Source organism: Myxine glutinosa, chromosome 6, assembly GCF_964187855.1.
Source record: "Myxine glutinosa chromosome 6, kmMyxGlut1.1, whole genome shotgun sequence".
NCBI classification, from domain to species: Eukaryota; Metazoa; Chordata; class Myxini; order Myxiniformes; family Myxinidae; genus Myxine; species Myxine glutinosa.
The window spans coordinates 91,847,978-91,862,101 of NC_136266.1; the positions used below are offsets into that span (position 1 = coordinate 91,847,978).

General features: G+C 42.6%; 1 protein-coding gene across 2 annotated transcripts in view; it reads left to right on the forward strand.

Annotated features, from left to right (window-relative positions):
- The first annotated feature begins 1,989 nt into the window (after positions 1–1,989).
- The window catches only part of LOC137430072 (H(+)/Cl(-) exchange transporter 4-like), a 100,507-nt gene continuing 88,372 nt past the window's right edge, over positions 1,990–14,124 (forward strand). Inside the window, exons 1-5 of one of the 2 annotated variants that reach the window (XM_068120589.2) lie at positions 1,990–2,212; positions 5,543–5,658; positions 6,178–6,277; positions 9,866–10,053; positions 10,618–10,740. In XM_068120589.2, the coding sequence (XP_067976690.1) occupies positions 2,011–2,212; positions 5,543–5,658; positions 6,178–6,277; positions 9,866–10,053; positions 10,618–10,740 (729 nt within the window). In that variant the 5' untranslated portion in view covers positions 1,990–2,010. Of the gene's footprint in view, positions 2,213–3,484; positions 3,710–5,542; positions 5,659–6,177; positions 6,278–9,865; positions 10,054–10,617; positions 10,741–14,124 lie in introns of those variants that run through there. The other variant, XM_068120593.2, reaches the window with a different exon arrangement.

Below are 14,124 nucleotides of genomic sequence, written 5' to 3' on the forward strand. Positions count from 1 at the left end.
ACAGGAAATCACAGATGTCTCCCTTTGATATATCTCGTGCCTTCAATACGGTCTGGCACCCCGCCCTGCTTACCAAACTCTCCTCCTATGGTATCCAAGGAAACCTCCACACATGGCTTGCCAACTTCCTCTCTGGTCGTAGTCAACGTGTGGCCCTGAATGGAATTCTCTCATATCCCCTTCCTGTTCAGACTGGAGTTCCCCAAGGCAGTGTTCTGGGCCCTGTGCTTTTTCTGGTCTTCATTAATGATCTCTACAACTCTCTATAAAATCCTTTCTATTTCTTTGCTGATGACTCCACTCTCTGCAGCTCCATATCTCAACCCTCAGATTTGCAGGCAGCAGCCTCTTCACTCTGTGCAGACCTGGACAAAATCACAAACTGGTCAAACAAGTGGAACATGTCTTTCAATCCTGACAAATCTCACACTCTCTCTTTGTCTCTCTGTAAAGACTGTCTGGACAACCCTCCCATCTACTTTCTCAACAATCCTCTCGAAGAAGTTCTGTCACTCAAACTTTTGGATCTCACGATCTGCCATGATCTTTCCTGGGAAAACCACATTTCCAAGCTGGCCTCCAAAGCCAGTCGATCTCAAGTCCCCGTCGCGTGAAGTACTTTCTGGGCAATTCTGAGCTCCTCACCACATACAAAGCTTTCATCCGCAGCTCAATGGAATACTGCTCTTCCCTCTGGGCTGGTGCTCCTGCTTCACACCTAGCTCGGCTTCACGCTTTAGAAGCCAAAGCTTTCAGAATCATTGGTATCTCCCACGATGAAGCTGATTCTGAGGGCCTTTCTCTCTCTCATTACAAGCAGGTTGGTGAGCTTTCTGTCTTCTACCGACTCCTCTCCGGCCTAGTTCCTCCTGCTCTGTCTGTGCTCTGTCCCCCAAATATTCCTGCAGGACACACAAGATTTGCCAGCAACACTCTTCTGGTGAAATTGCCAAAATCAAGACTCTCTGCTCACCTTCACTCTTTCATTCCGCTTTTCTCCCGCCTCTGGAACAAACTTCCATGCTCTCTTCCATTCCACTCATCCTTCCAGGTCTTTAAAACAGCTGTTTACCACCATCTCTTATCTTCCCCTGTCCAAAACCTTGATCTTTTCTACCCCTGTTAATACACCCCAAATCCGTCTCTTTCAATCTCCAACTTCTTTCCTGAAACTCCTAGTCGTGTTCATTTGCTTTATACGGTGTACCCCTTCCCCTCGCATGTTGAACTAACTTCCACATTCTCTTCAATCACATTCCTTTGTCCAGGTTTTCAAGTCAGCTGTTCACCACCATCTCAGATCATCCAAAACAATGATATTTTCTTCCCTCGTTAACCCCCTCCCACCCAATCCGTCCTCCTTCCAAATTTCCAGTTTTTCCTCTTTGGAGGTCCTTATGCATCCATCCTGTGTACCCCATACCTCCTCTCCTTCCCCCTCCCCCCCCCACACCGATTTATTGTTTAAGTCTCCCTCTATTTTGTCCTTCAACTCCGCAGTCGGTGTTTCTCCCTGTCTCTTTACTGTTCCTTTTGTCATGTGACTTCCTGATCTATTCAGTGTACTAGTTTTTCCGTGAGCCCTGACTATACAAAAAAAAAAGTCTGTGCAGGGTAAGGTGTTTTATGAAGTCTCTCGTTGTTTTATGTGGCACATGTCTACAGCCTATTGGAATTTTGTCACATGACATTCATATGTTTATGCAATGAAAACATGTACTTTGACATGTGATGAAGGAAGTATCTGATTGTGGTTTTCTTTGTATGTACTGCAATTGTGGACAGTGGAAATACCCATTCCATTAAATGACAACGCAACTCATTACTCAATTTATTAACTTCTTTCCAATCAGAAATCCAACATTTGCAAAAAAAAAAAAAAAAAAACATTCCCCTGGTTACACATACCTGTCCTACACACACTTACACACACTTGTGCTGTCCTATTGCTTTGATTCCGTCTTTATGGTTGCGTAACCCCTTGATGCAGAACAAAGTTCATCCACCAGCATGATCAGGTCCATGAACCCCATAAACCACACTGGAAAACTTTGCTTTACTCTGTGTGCAAGTGGCCAAATTCATACTCAGGAGACTTGGAAACGTTTTGCGGTTGAGAATTCATGGGATGAGCCAAGTGGTGCCATCATGGAGCACCCAACCCTCACGCTCATGTCGGAACTTGCCAGCAATGCCAGAGCCCCATTAACCGGTCAGTATTTCTATTAAGTACCCTCCATTACACGCGGTCGCCATGACGAGGATGGGTCTGACTCTGAAGGGAACAGTGGGACTGATGATGGTGAGGCAATGAAGTGTAGAAATTACAGGATAAAGTATTTTTACGGTTGTGAACCACGACCACCCTGGTACCCACGCGTGTTCTTGCCACTGTCGACACCATTGTCCCCAGTCCCTACACATTTGACCACCCTTTAGCTGCGTCACATGTTTCATATATAATACCCCTTAAAAACTGGTTTTGATGTAAACTTTTACAAACCCATATATGACCATTGCGTATTGTCCACTTTTGGGTTGACCAAAGTAATGCCCTCTGGAGATCTTTCTATGGTTCTATCTGAACTCCATCGTGTTCTCACTGATATCTACTATAATATCAGTGCCTGCGTGTCCCTCATAGATTTCGTTTTTACATTTCTCTTTCCTGGGTGTATTCAGTTTCCACGTTTCTTGTAGAACGCCCACCAACTGCCTTAAGCACTCGAGCAAGCATTCCATTCGAAACCATTGCTAAGGAACGGCTGGCCTGGCAAGCGCTTGCTAGCTGCTTGGTAACTGAACACACCCTTGGTGCTCACGCTCGCCTGTTGCGGACGTGCTATGTGGATGACGATAGTAATACCACGTGTATCCGGCAAAGATAAATAAATGTAGGTGTACATGGTGATTTCGATTTTCTGCCATCAATTTTCCACTGACAAGCTTAATTATCAGGTTACCACTGCAGTGGGTGGGAACCAGCCCAGCTGCTAATATTACCGTATACACCCCGAAGTAAAATACCGACCGCAACAAACGGACCGTTGTAATCAGTCAATTAGTTGAAAACGTTCGTTATTGAAATAACAAGAAATTTAATTTTACACTCGGTGAGATTTCCGCTTTTAAACGCATTATTGACTTTGCTGTAGGAAAACCAAAACTCATATGAGGTTAGGATTAGGAGTTTTTAGGAGTTTTTTTTTTTTTGCAATTGTTTTTATGTTTTGCTATGCATTATGTTTTGCACTGCACTCTGTCAAAGCGTCTTTGGGCTTCCTGAAAAGCGCTATATAAAATAAATGCATTATTATTATTATTATTATATATATCCAGCAACGTTACTGCAATAATCCAATATATTCGTTACTGCAGCCATTTGATTTCCACGTATGTCGTTGTCTTAAAATGGTCGCTGCAGCGGTTCATCGATGCAAATCTCCACGAGTTAGGCAATGAATGGAGTCGGTGATAGAAGGACAGGATGACGCGGCGATAGCGATGTTGGCGGAAGTAGAGAAGCTGTACCGCAATGGTGAGTGGCCTTGGGCCAGGCGCGCAGAAGAAGAGGAGGACCGGTGAACTTCGCGGGTTCGTGTCGGTCCTTGCTGGAACCCTGGCAGCATGGGGGCGGTGGGGAGCGGAATGGAGAGCGGGCTGGGCGGTTCCGGCGCCATAATAGCGTTGAGAGAGATGGCGCGGCAAGGTCAGCACTGGACGGAGGGTGTCGGGATCGAGGGAAGGTAGACTGGAGATAATAGAGTAGATGCTGGAAGGAAGGAATAAGGATTTTAAGAAGGGAATCATAGCTGGTGACGGGAAGAATAAAGAAAGCCGAATAGAATTAAGAATATGATGCAAGGAAGTCGGAAATTATTGGTGAAAAGCAGCTTAACGATGTAATAATATACGTGGGATGCGTACGTACTTTGTGAATGGGAGATGGACACTGCGTTACCTGCAGCTGCATGGATTACCAGGTTGAAGGGGGTGTGGTGACTGTGTCTTCCTGTACTGTATATCATTAGCCAAGTGTACTGGAGTCTGGGGAGGGTGTAAATACACCTGTACACACAAATAGAGCAGAAGGTTTACATAGCTTTCCCACAATGCCGTGCGCGCCGCCTTGTTGGCTGTGTTCACTTCCCTGGCAACGACAGGATCAGTAGCTCCACAATCTAGCACGTTTATCTCGTCATTCTCACTTACTGCAATAGAGGGTTACCCGAATTATTTGCTCTTCTTAGGTCTTGTCTACCTTTTCTCGCTTGTTTAGCTTGCCAACCAATATGGCGCCCACTGCATCTTGGGTGCTGAAATGCACAAGTACAGTAGATCAATTCGGGTTGCCCTCTTTGGTGTCCCATCTGAACCAATGGCTGTCGTGATGCTCAGAATTAATTTTCAATTACCTCTTCTGATGACCTTGTAATATATCAACATGAAAACGGTTTTTTTCAATGCAGATGCATATCAGAGGGTCTAACAAGATGGTGTACACTGTACAGGTAGCTCACTTAACTTTGAGCTGTCGAGCCTGGGTTCGATTCCAGAACCCACTATGAACCGTCCTGTCTCCGCAGACGTGGAGGGCATTCCATCACAACATGTGCAGTTCCTCAGATAGATAGATAGGTGGATTCCCTATTTGCTAGTGTTAGCACTTTGTCAACTGGTCTGTAAACTTCGTTTCTTTGTCTTTACATTTTTTGATGACCTCTAAACTGCTGTGTTGACATCGTTGTGCGATTACGGCCTGTTCGCGCAAAGCGGGGTTAGGTTACACAATTGGATCATCTGTCGGTCTATGGTCGAGGAACTACTTAATTTCAATTTAATGTTGTATTTTGAACACGTTAGAACACAAATCAGAACACGGATCTGCATTTTAACAGTACCTTGGCAAATTGTACAGAATCTCATCGTGAACACGCATGCACACTAGTGGTATAGCAATTGCTTCAGTCTGGCAGTGAAACAAAATTGAAAAACATTCCAAACAGGAAACTTGCTGTTTTTAAGGATGTCATAAAGGACACAAACAACAGGCATGGATAACTAATGTAACATGTTAAATAAGGTGGTGCAAAAGACGCTGCAGCAACAGCGGTAAACTTCCGATTCAATATTTTGTTTTCTACATCCTTTAATACTTTTATTTTATTTCCAGTGAATTATATATTTGAAAACTGTAGAATACAAATCACGTTTTTGTCACTTTCAAAAACCTTCAGTGTAGCAGGATTTTGGCAAAACTTTACGCCATCTCGACCAATCAAATTTGCCACTGGCTGTTAGGATGGGGGGGAACTTCGATCTTCTTCCTCTCCTTCTTCTTATTCTTCTTCAAATAAACTGTTTTTATAAGGTCCCATGTCCAAGTTCCTTTAAAGTCCCACTTGTCGTTTTTCTCAAATATGTGGGGGGTAAGGTGTTCTATGATATATCTTGTTGTTGTAATTAGAATGGACTGTACATGCACAGGTTCATATGTGGAGAAGATGAATGCAAATTCCCTCAGCATACCTGTATACCACAGGAGCCACACGACCAGACCAGCAGGATGATTCCGTACCTGGGATTGGCCATTATCAGGATTTTGAAACAATCGATTGGGTTCGAGAGAAGTCTCGCGATCGACAACGCCAACGCTGGGTAGGAAGTACAGTTAAACCACTGCATACTTGTAATTAGCTTACAGGTTGCTCAGTCGTACATTTGTATTTACGTTAAATGCGTCCTTTTCAAACAACATCGAAAAGTTGGGTATGTTTACATTTTTATCTTTTGTCTCACCTTGTGAAATACATTAAACGATTTTTCCCTCGGATATATATATTTTGCTCATGAATTTACTGGCGAGAAAACTCTTTAAATCGATTGTATGGTTGATCGTTGTTCCAACAAACTCCGTAATTTGGCATTTGCCCAGCATTTGGTGTTTTTGGCAATATTCCTCTACGACGTGATGGATTTCTTTGTGGAGCATATTTTCACATATGCTCAGGATACAAGCATGATTTAAGAAGTTCTGTGTACACTCTGTTTGTACCTTGGCTTAGTCATACTAAAGCAATCTAGAAGGGATAAAGAGGTTGGTTTGCAAAGGGATTGCTCAAATTTGCCATTGGCCTGTTGTCCTTATGTGATGGGACCCTGCGTAATGTTTTCCAGCTCCGAAGACAGAGAGTGGAATCTACTTGGGGTATGCTTCTCAGTGTGCTGGATTCGTGCACGGGATGGCTTATTCTCACACTCACTGGCATGGCAGCAGGTGCTTGTCTTCGAGACTATTATGGTTATGAGGGTGAACAAAGATCAATATGTGAAACTGAGGACATGATCTGAATGTTAAGACATACTAATGTCATCTTTCATTCTGTAAGGGTATTCAGAAATAAGTGAGAAGAGGAGGGGGTTGGGGAAATGAGGAAATAAAGGTAACGGAAATCCTGGTTCAGCTTAGCAATCTCTTATTGTAAGGGAAGTTTTTATTTTGGGTTTTATGAGTTCAGACCCAAACTATCTCTGCATTCTGCAAGCTAGGATGTTTACTTATTTATTTATTTTCCCACTCTGCCTATTTTGATAACCTCTTGTGTTACATGGTAACTTCCTGGCATGGGGCTTGAGATATCGACTTTTCAACTTGATAGACGTGATTGCAATGTACTTGGGACACAGCGCTGTGTTGTACCCGAGAATGTTTTCAAATATTACATTTCATATTGTCGTGTCCCTGGGATTAACACCCCTGGGTTACGGATGGCCAACCGAGCTTTATCTCCGAGGCGTATACCGAAACTATGGCGGTTATCTCTTCAGCACGCGTGGGGGGGTGAGGGGGGGGGGTAATGCAGGGCAGCAAGGTCCTTACCTGTACGGCCGTTGATGGTTTTCCGAACCACAAACAAATAAACGTACAAGACACAGGAACTGAAAGTCAACAAAATAAAGGTTTAATGAAAATAATGCAATACAATAAAACGTAACACTAAATTCTTAACTGAGGGAGCCTCCATGTGGGCTCAAATACAGACACAGGGAGAAATAAATGAAAGTAAAAATGTGGTGTGCAGCGTTTGCTTGGTACTCAGCTTGGCGTCCTTGACCATCCCAGGCCATACCAGTCCCGCGTCCCTGCGCGGGAAAACATGCGTTGGCGCGAAGTCGCATTCACTGTCAGCCACCGACGTGAAGCGAACAGGCCAGAGCCCCTCCCACGTCCTTCTCGCTCGGCTGCACTGAGCTCCGACCATCCCGAACTTCCCAGGTGCACACGGCACGAAACGCAGCCATCATGAAGCCAGCACCAAGGAGAGAGAGAAGGATGCGTCCGCCTTTCCCGAACCCAGAACGGGGAGAGCGAAAATGTGACCATGACAAGAGAGAGCAAATAATAAGCGTGACTGCTCGTTATGAAACCCCAAACCAAGAGAGATAATGCAAAAGTGTCCGCTTTCCACAAACACCAGGAACCGAGAGAGAGAAAATGGCGGGACGTGTCATTTTTACTTCTTGGTTTTGAACGTTCTCTCTGACGTCACTCGCGCTCCAATCAAAGAGTGCCATCGCATCAGTCAAGTCTATATCAATCATTCCTTTCGGGGCGGGGCCTCACGGCCCTTCTTGATGCCTCTTGAGATGGCTCGGCTGCTTGGCGTCAGTGGTAGTGTTCGGATCCGGTCGGCGATCATGTTATTTAGTTTAATGTAGGTGCTGATCGCATGACTGGTGTTGTGTGTCATAAGGAACAAAAGGGAAACTACAGAGGCAAATACACACAGGGAATCTACCCTTATACCCTAACTAATTAGCATAGCTTCACCCCTCGCAAGGAAACAAATCTGACCCTACTTAGTTGCAGGAAGGTTTCTTCTTCTTAGCGACATTCGGAGTAAACTACCCTATACATTCTACCTGGATTAAGATATTCCATTGCCTACCCCCATAAACGTAACAATATTTTAGAATATATTGTGGTGAAAATATTGTGTTGGAAACTTTTGTGCTGCTGATGGGGAACTATGAACATGTTTGCTTCATTACCTCCACCACCAAAGGTGGATGGAGGTTATGTTTTCACGTCTGTCTGTTTGTTTGTTTATCTGTCTGTCTGTTTGTGAACAAGATATCTCAAAATGTTGTGGATGGATTTGGACGAAATTTGGCAGAGATGTAACGTATGCGACAAGGACAAAATTATTACATTTTGGTGAAGATCCGGATTCGGTTTCGGCTAATAGGATTTTTAAGTGATTCTTCACCATTGAGAGATAGGGCCAAAAACTATCCATAGCAGGATATCTCAAAAGGTTATAGATGGATTTGGACGAAACTTGTCAGACAAGTTGAGTGGCTGACAAGGACGATTCGATTCGATTTTGGTGAAGATCTGAATATGGATTCGGATATGAGAATTATTTAAATTTTTAAGTGATTCTTCACCATTTGGAGATATGGCCAAAAACGATACATAGCAGGATATCTCCAAAAGTTATAGATGGATTTGGACGAAACATGTTGGACAGGTTGTGTGTGTGACGAGGAAGAATCGATTCAATTTTGGTGAATTTGCTGGATCCGGATTCAGCTAGTAGGATTTTAAAAAGTGATTCTTCACCATTGAGTGATGGGGCAAAAAACGATATATAGCATGATATCTCAAAGACTTGTGGACGATTTGTGACAAAACTTGGTGGATGAGTTGGTTAGGTCTGTTAACTGATGAGTGGGTTAGGTCACAAGACCAAGCCGATTAAATTTTGTTTCAGGTCTGAATCCAGATCCATCCTATCAGTGGGATACAAAACATAAACTAATCAGCCTGGTGGAGGTATGTGCTCTACTGAGTGCCGTTATAGTTACCCTGCGCTCGCGAAGCGAAAGCCGAGGTTAAGCATTCAGGTGCGTACGTGTGCCATGTGCCGTGTCTGCATTTTAAAAATTCATTTTCTCGGCAACCGTTGGTCCGATTGACACGAAATTTTACCATAGAAGCGCCTCCGCCTGTATAATTTTTTTATTCACAATTGTGACGTCATAGATCACGTGGTATGTACACCATCTTGGAAAATCGTTACACCTCTATATCTTCCAAACCACTCAATGGAAAAAAATTAAACATGGCTCATTGTCAAGTACTCACCATGGGGAATAAGATATGTTGATGGTGATGATGTCATCGGTGCCTTAATTATGACGTCATAATTTGACAAGTCCAATGCTTGATCTGATCAGTATGAATAAAACAAAAATTCCTCTGCAACTGTTAGTCCGATGGACACGAAATTTTCACCATAGGAGCACCTCCTCCTGCAGAATATTTTAATGATAATAATGACGTCATATGTCATGTGGTACAGGCGCCATCTTGGAAAAACCGAAAAAAGTTGCACCTCCATATCTCCAAAACCGCTGCATGGAAAAAATTGAAACATGGCTCATTGTAAAGAACTCCATATGGGGAATAGGTGGTGTTAACGATGACGTCATTGGTGCCATAGTTATGCCATCATAATTCGACAGAGACAACGCTTAGTCTGATCAGTTTGAAATGTATTGAGCGTGATCTATGCAACAATTATATTAGAGAATATAAATTTATGATGTCATCGCTCACGTGGTCTGGCAGCCATATTGGATCAAAGAAAAAAAAATGTTCAAAAGCAGAAGAGTTGGCTCGCAACAAGTTGACTGCGCAGGGTAAGTATTCTATGAATACCATCTAGTTTTGCATGTTTTTAGTGACATTTCATGGTCCCAGAACTTTGATGTCAAGGAAAACATGGTTGTTTGTTTCAAAAGTTTTTTTTTTGTTGTTAAAATTCCTCTTGACAAAGACTCTTCTGTGCTTCTGCAGGAGCGCTGGCAGGATTTATTGCTATTGCGTCCGACTGGCTGTCCGATGTGAAAGAGGGGCTATGTATATCGGCATTTTGGCGCAACCGAGAGCAGTGTTGCTGGGATTCAAACCAGACAACATTCCAGGCACGACACGCTTGCCCGCTTTGGAGAAACTGGGCTGATTTTGTCATTGGCCAGCCAGAGGTGAGCCTGACATCCACAATTAATAACCGAATGTGTGTGGATGGCAGGATGCAGGATTGTACTCTGTTGCCCCTGTTTCCATTCATTCATTTATTCATTCTATGCAGAGCGTCGGTGCTGCTGAAGTAGTTTATTGGCTTCCTGGATGGGTTGCTACTCCGACTCAAGAAGTCGAGGCAGGAATTTTAATTTGTTCATGGTGCCGGTGATAGCTCACTTACTCTTCGTGAATAACATCATGGGATCTTTAACGTCCACCAACTAATGCCTGCAGACGTTACGCCAGTTTAACGTCAATCTGAGGGATGGTGGCACACACATTAATAAATCACTCTGCATGTGAAACACCCGGATGACAGTTTATAGCTGGGTCGGGATTCAAACCCAGGCTAGACAGCTCAGAGGTGAGTGTGCATACCTCTAGAGTCTAGACCATCCTGCCGGCCCCCTTAATGCATGAACAATGTGTTGAAACAACGTTATTTTATTGCTCTTTCCTTGCCATCAAGATCTTGCTGTTAGTTTTCCTGTGCAATGTGTATATTTCGTTTCTTGTGCGCCCAGGGTCCAGGTTCCTACATTCTCAACTATGTAGTGTATGTTGGAGTAGCCGTGGTGTTCTCAGGATTGGCGGTTATGCTTGTGCGAAGTTTTGCTCCGTACGCTTGCAGCTCCGGGATGCCTGAGGTGAACCTGATAGTCCGTAATTGCATTGTTTGCTGTGATGAACCAGTTTTAATTTTCTTCAAACAAACGCAGGTGCTGCATAATTCTGTTTTGTAGACATATGCAGCATATTAAAATATGAGTATCCTGAAAAGAATGATGCAAAAATGTACTGCTATAACTTATTTTATAAACCAACATTACTGCTGTGGCATGAAATATTTTGTTAATTAAACCGCCATTATGCCAGGACTCTTGTAAAAATTTAAAGCTCACACTGAAGCACTGAATTGAGGCAAAGTTGTATAAATGTCATTATCATCTCTGTTTACTTTCTCTGATACCGGAGGACATAAAGCATTGATGTCTAGTTTGCCGAATGGACGGGAGGTTGAGTGGGTGGCGGAGTCATAGTGATATAAAGGGATCATTCAAGTATTATTACCCTCGCCAGAGGAGAGGGTATTGCATTTGAGTCCGTTTGTTTGTCTGTCTGTCTGTCTGTCTGTTTGTCCACACAGAATAAATATGATTTTCTCTGCAACCGTTGGTCCGATTGACTGGAAATTTTCACCATAGGTGCAACTCCACCTGTATAATTTTTAAAAATGATATTTATGACGTCATAGGTCACGTGGTTCGGCCGCCATCTTGGAAAAACCGAAAAACTTTGCACCTCTGTATCTCCGAAAGGGCTGAATAGAAAAAATTGAGACATGGCTCATTGTAAAGAACTCTCCATGGGGATTAAAATATGTTAATGATGATGTCATAGCCTCCATTATGCCTCCATTATGACGTCATAATTCGACAAGTATAAAACTTCATCCAAGCAAGATAAAATTTCTTGAGCATAATCTAGGAATAAATGAGTTTAGAAAAAAAATAATGATGATGTCATCGGTCACGTGGTCTGGCCGCCATATTTGTTTTAACACAAAAGCCTTAACACAAACACAAAAGCTTTAACACACAAAAGCTTTAACACAAAAACACTGAAAATACATCCTGGCAAGGGTTTGCAATCTCTGATTGCTCTTTTTCTTGTTAGATATGTCATTGCTAATGCCAATAACTTAGCGAATTCTAATCTATAGGCAATGGTGGTTTCATTTGTGGGTTTGGGGGGAGTGAAACGCCTGGGGGAGAAGTACAAAGGGGTTCAGGTGTCAAGGAGAGACAATGAGGCAGGGTTGAATGAATTGTATTTTATTATTAATGCATGCAATTTCAATATTTGCTGTGACCACCTTTTCATGTAAAACAGCAGATATCCATTTTGAATGCTTTCCTGCAATTTTTGGAGAAATTCCATTGGGAGGTTGTTCCATGCATTCTGCAATGTTTCCCATAGTTTGTCTTTTAATTTTGCTTGCTTTTGTTTTTCTTCCTGCCGAAATAATCCCATAGAGCTTCCATGATGTTAAGGTCAGGACTTGAGGGGGCTATTGTAATAGTTTGAGTTCCTGACTCTGCTTTTCTTTGTAAATATATTTTAAGTACATATGAAGTGTATTTGGGGTAGACGTTATGCTGGAAAACAAAGTTGTCTCTAATTAGCTTCCTTCCTGATGAAATACGTACTATGGTAGATCAGGATCTGCTTGTACTTGTAGGCATTCATTGTTCCTTCAAATCTCACCAAATCACCAACGTCAGCAGCAGAAATACATTCACAAACCTGATCAGAGTCTCCACCATGCTTCACAGTCGGCTATCGGCAAATCCTTATACTTCTCCTAAACCCTCCTTCTGACATACTTCCTTCTCTTTGTTACAAAAAATTCAAACTTTGACTTGTCACTTCAAAGTATCTTTCCCGACTGATTAGCATCCCAACTCAGATGTTTATTCCAACTTTGAATTATTTAATTCTCGTGGCTTTGTTACTTTTACACAGAAACTGCTTTTTCACAGCAAGTCACCCATGGAGACCGCTTTTGATAAGAGACCTTCTGACAATAGATGAGTCCACTTGAACCCACAGATGTCTGTGACAGTTCTTGTGTAATTTCAGCACTTTATTTTTTTTCGATTTCTTAAGGAACCTATCTTTAAGTACAGTGCATTCAGAAAGTATTCAGACCCCTTCATTTTTTTCACATTTTGTTATGTTGCAGCCTTATGCTGAAATCGTTTAAATTCATTTTTTTCCTCATCAATCCACACTCAATACCCCATAATGACAAAGAGAAAACAGGATTTTAGAAAGTTTTGCAAATTTATTAAAAATAAAAAACTGAAATATCACATTTACATAAGTATTCAGACCCTTTGCTATGACGCTTGAAATTTAGTTCAGGTGCCTCCCATTTCTCTTGATCATCTTTGAGAAGTTTCTACACCTTGATTGGAGTCGACCTGTGGTAAATTCAATTGATTGGACATGATTTGGAAAGGCACACACCTGTCTATATAAGGTCTCACAGCTGACAATGCATATCAGAGTAAAAACCAAGCCATGAGGTCGAAGGAACTGCCTGCAGAGCCCAGAGACAGGATTGTGTCGAGGCACAGACCTGGGGAAGCCTACAAAAAAAAATTCTGCTGCATTGAAGGTTCCCAAGAGCACAGTGGCCTCCATAATTCTTAAATGGAAGACGTTTGGAACAACCAGGACTCTTCCTAGAGCTGGCCGCCCGGCCAAACTGAGCAATCGGGGGGAGAAGGGCCTTGGTAATAGAGGTGACCAAGAACCCGATGGTCACTCTGGCTGAGCTCCAAAGATCCTGTGTGGAGATGGGAGAAACTTCCAGAAGGACAACCATCACTGCAACACTCCACCGATCTGGGCTTTATGGCAGATTAGCCAGACCAAAGCCTCTCCTCAGTGAAAGACACATGAAAGCCCACAGAATCTTGTTTCCCACAGTCTGAGAGTCCTTTAGGTGCTTTTTTGCAAACTCCAAGTGGGCTTTCCAAACTGATGATCAAGAGAAATGGGAGGCACCTGAGCTACATTTCAAGTGTCATAGCAAAGGGTATGAATACTTATGTCGATGTGATATTTCAGTTTTTTCTTTTTAATAAACTTGCAAAACTTTCTAAAATCCTGTGTTCTCTTTATCATTATGGGGTATTGAGTGTAGATTGATGAGGGAAAAAATAAATTTAAACGATTTCAGCATAATACAAAGCAACATAACAAAATGTGAAAAAAGTGAAAGGGTCTGAATACTTTCTGAATGCACTGCACATATATGAAACACCTGTTCCGAGCTTTGTGGAACAAATTGAGATTGCCTTCAGTTGCATTTGTCCTTCATGGGGAAAAGGCAAGTTGTATCAGGGCATCTGCCTCACTGCGAGATTCAGTGTATCATGGACAGGAGCAATGGTATGACAACTGAAGACGAGATGGGATAAATCTGTGCATGAGAGAGAGCAATTTACTTTGGAAGAATT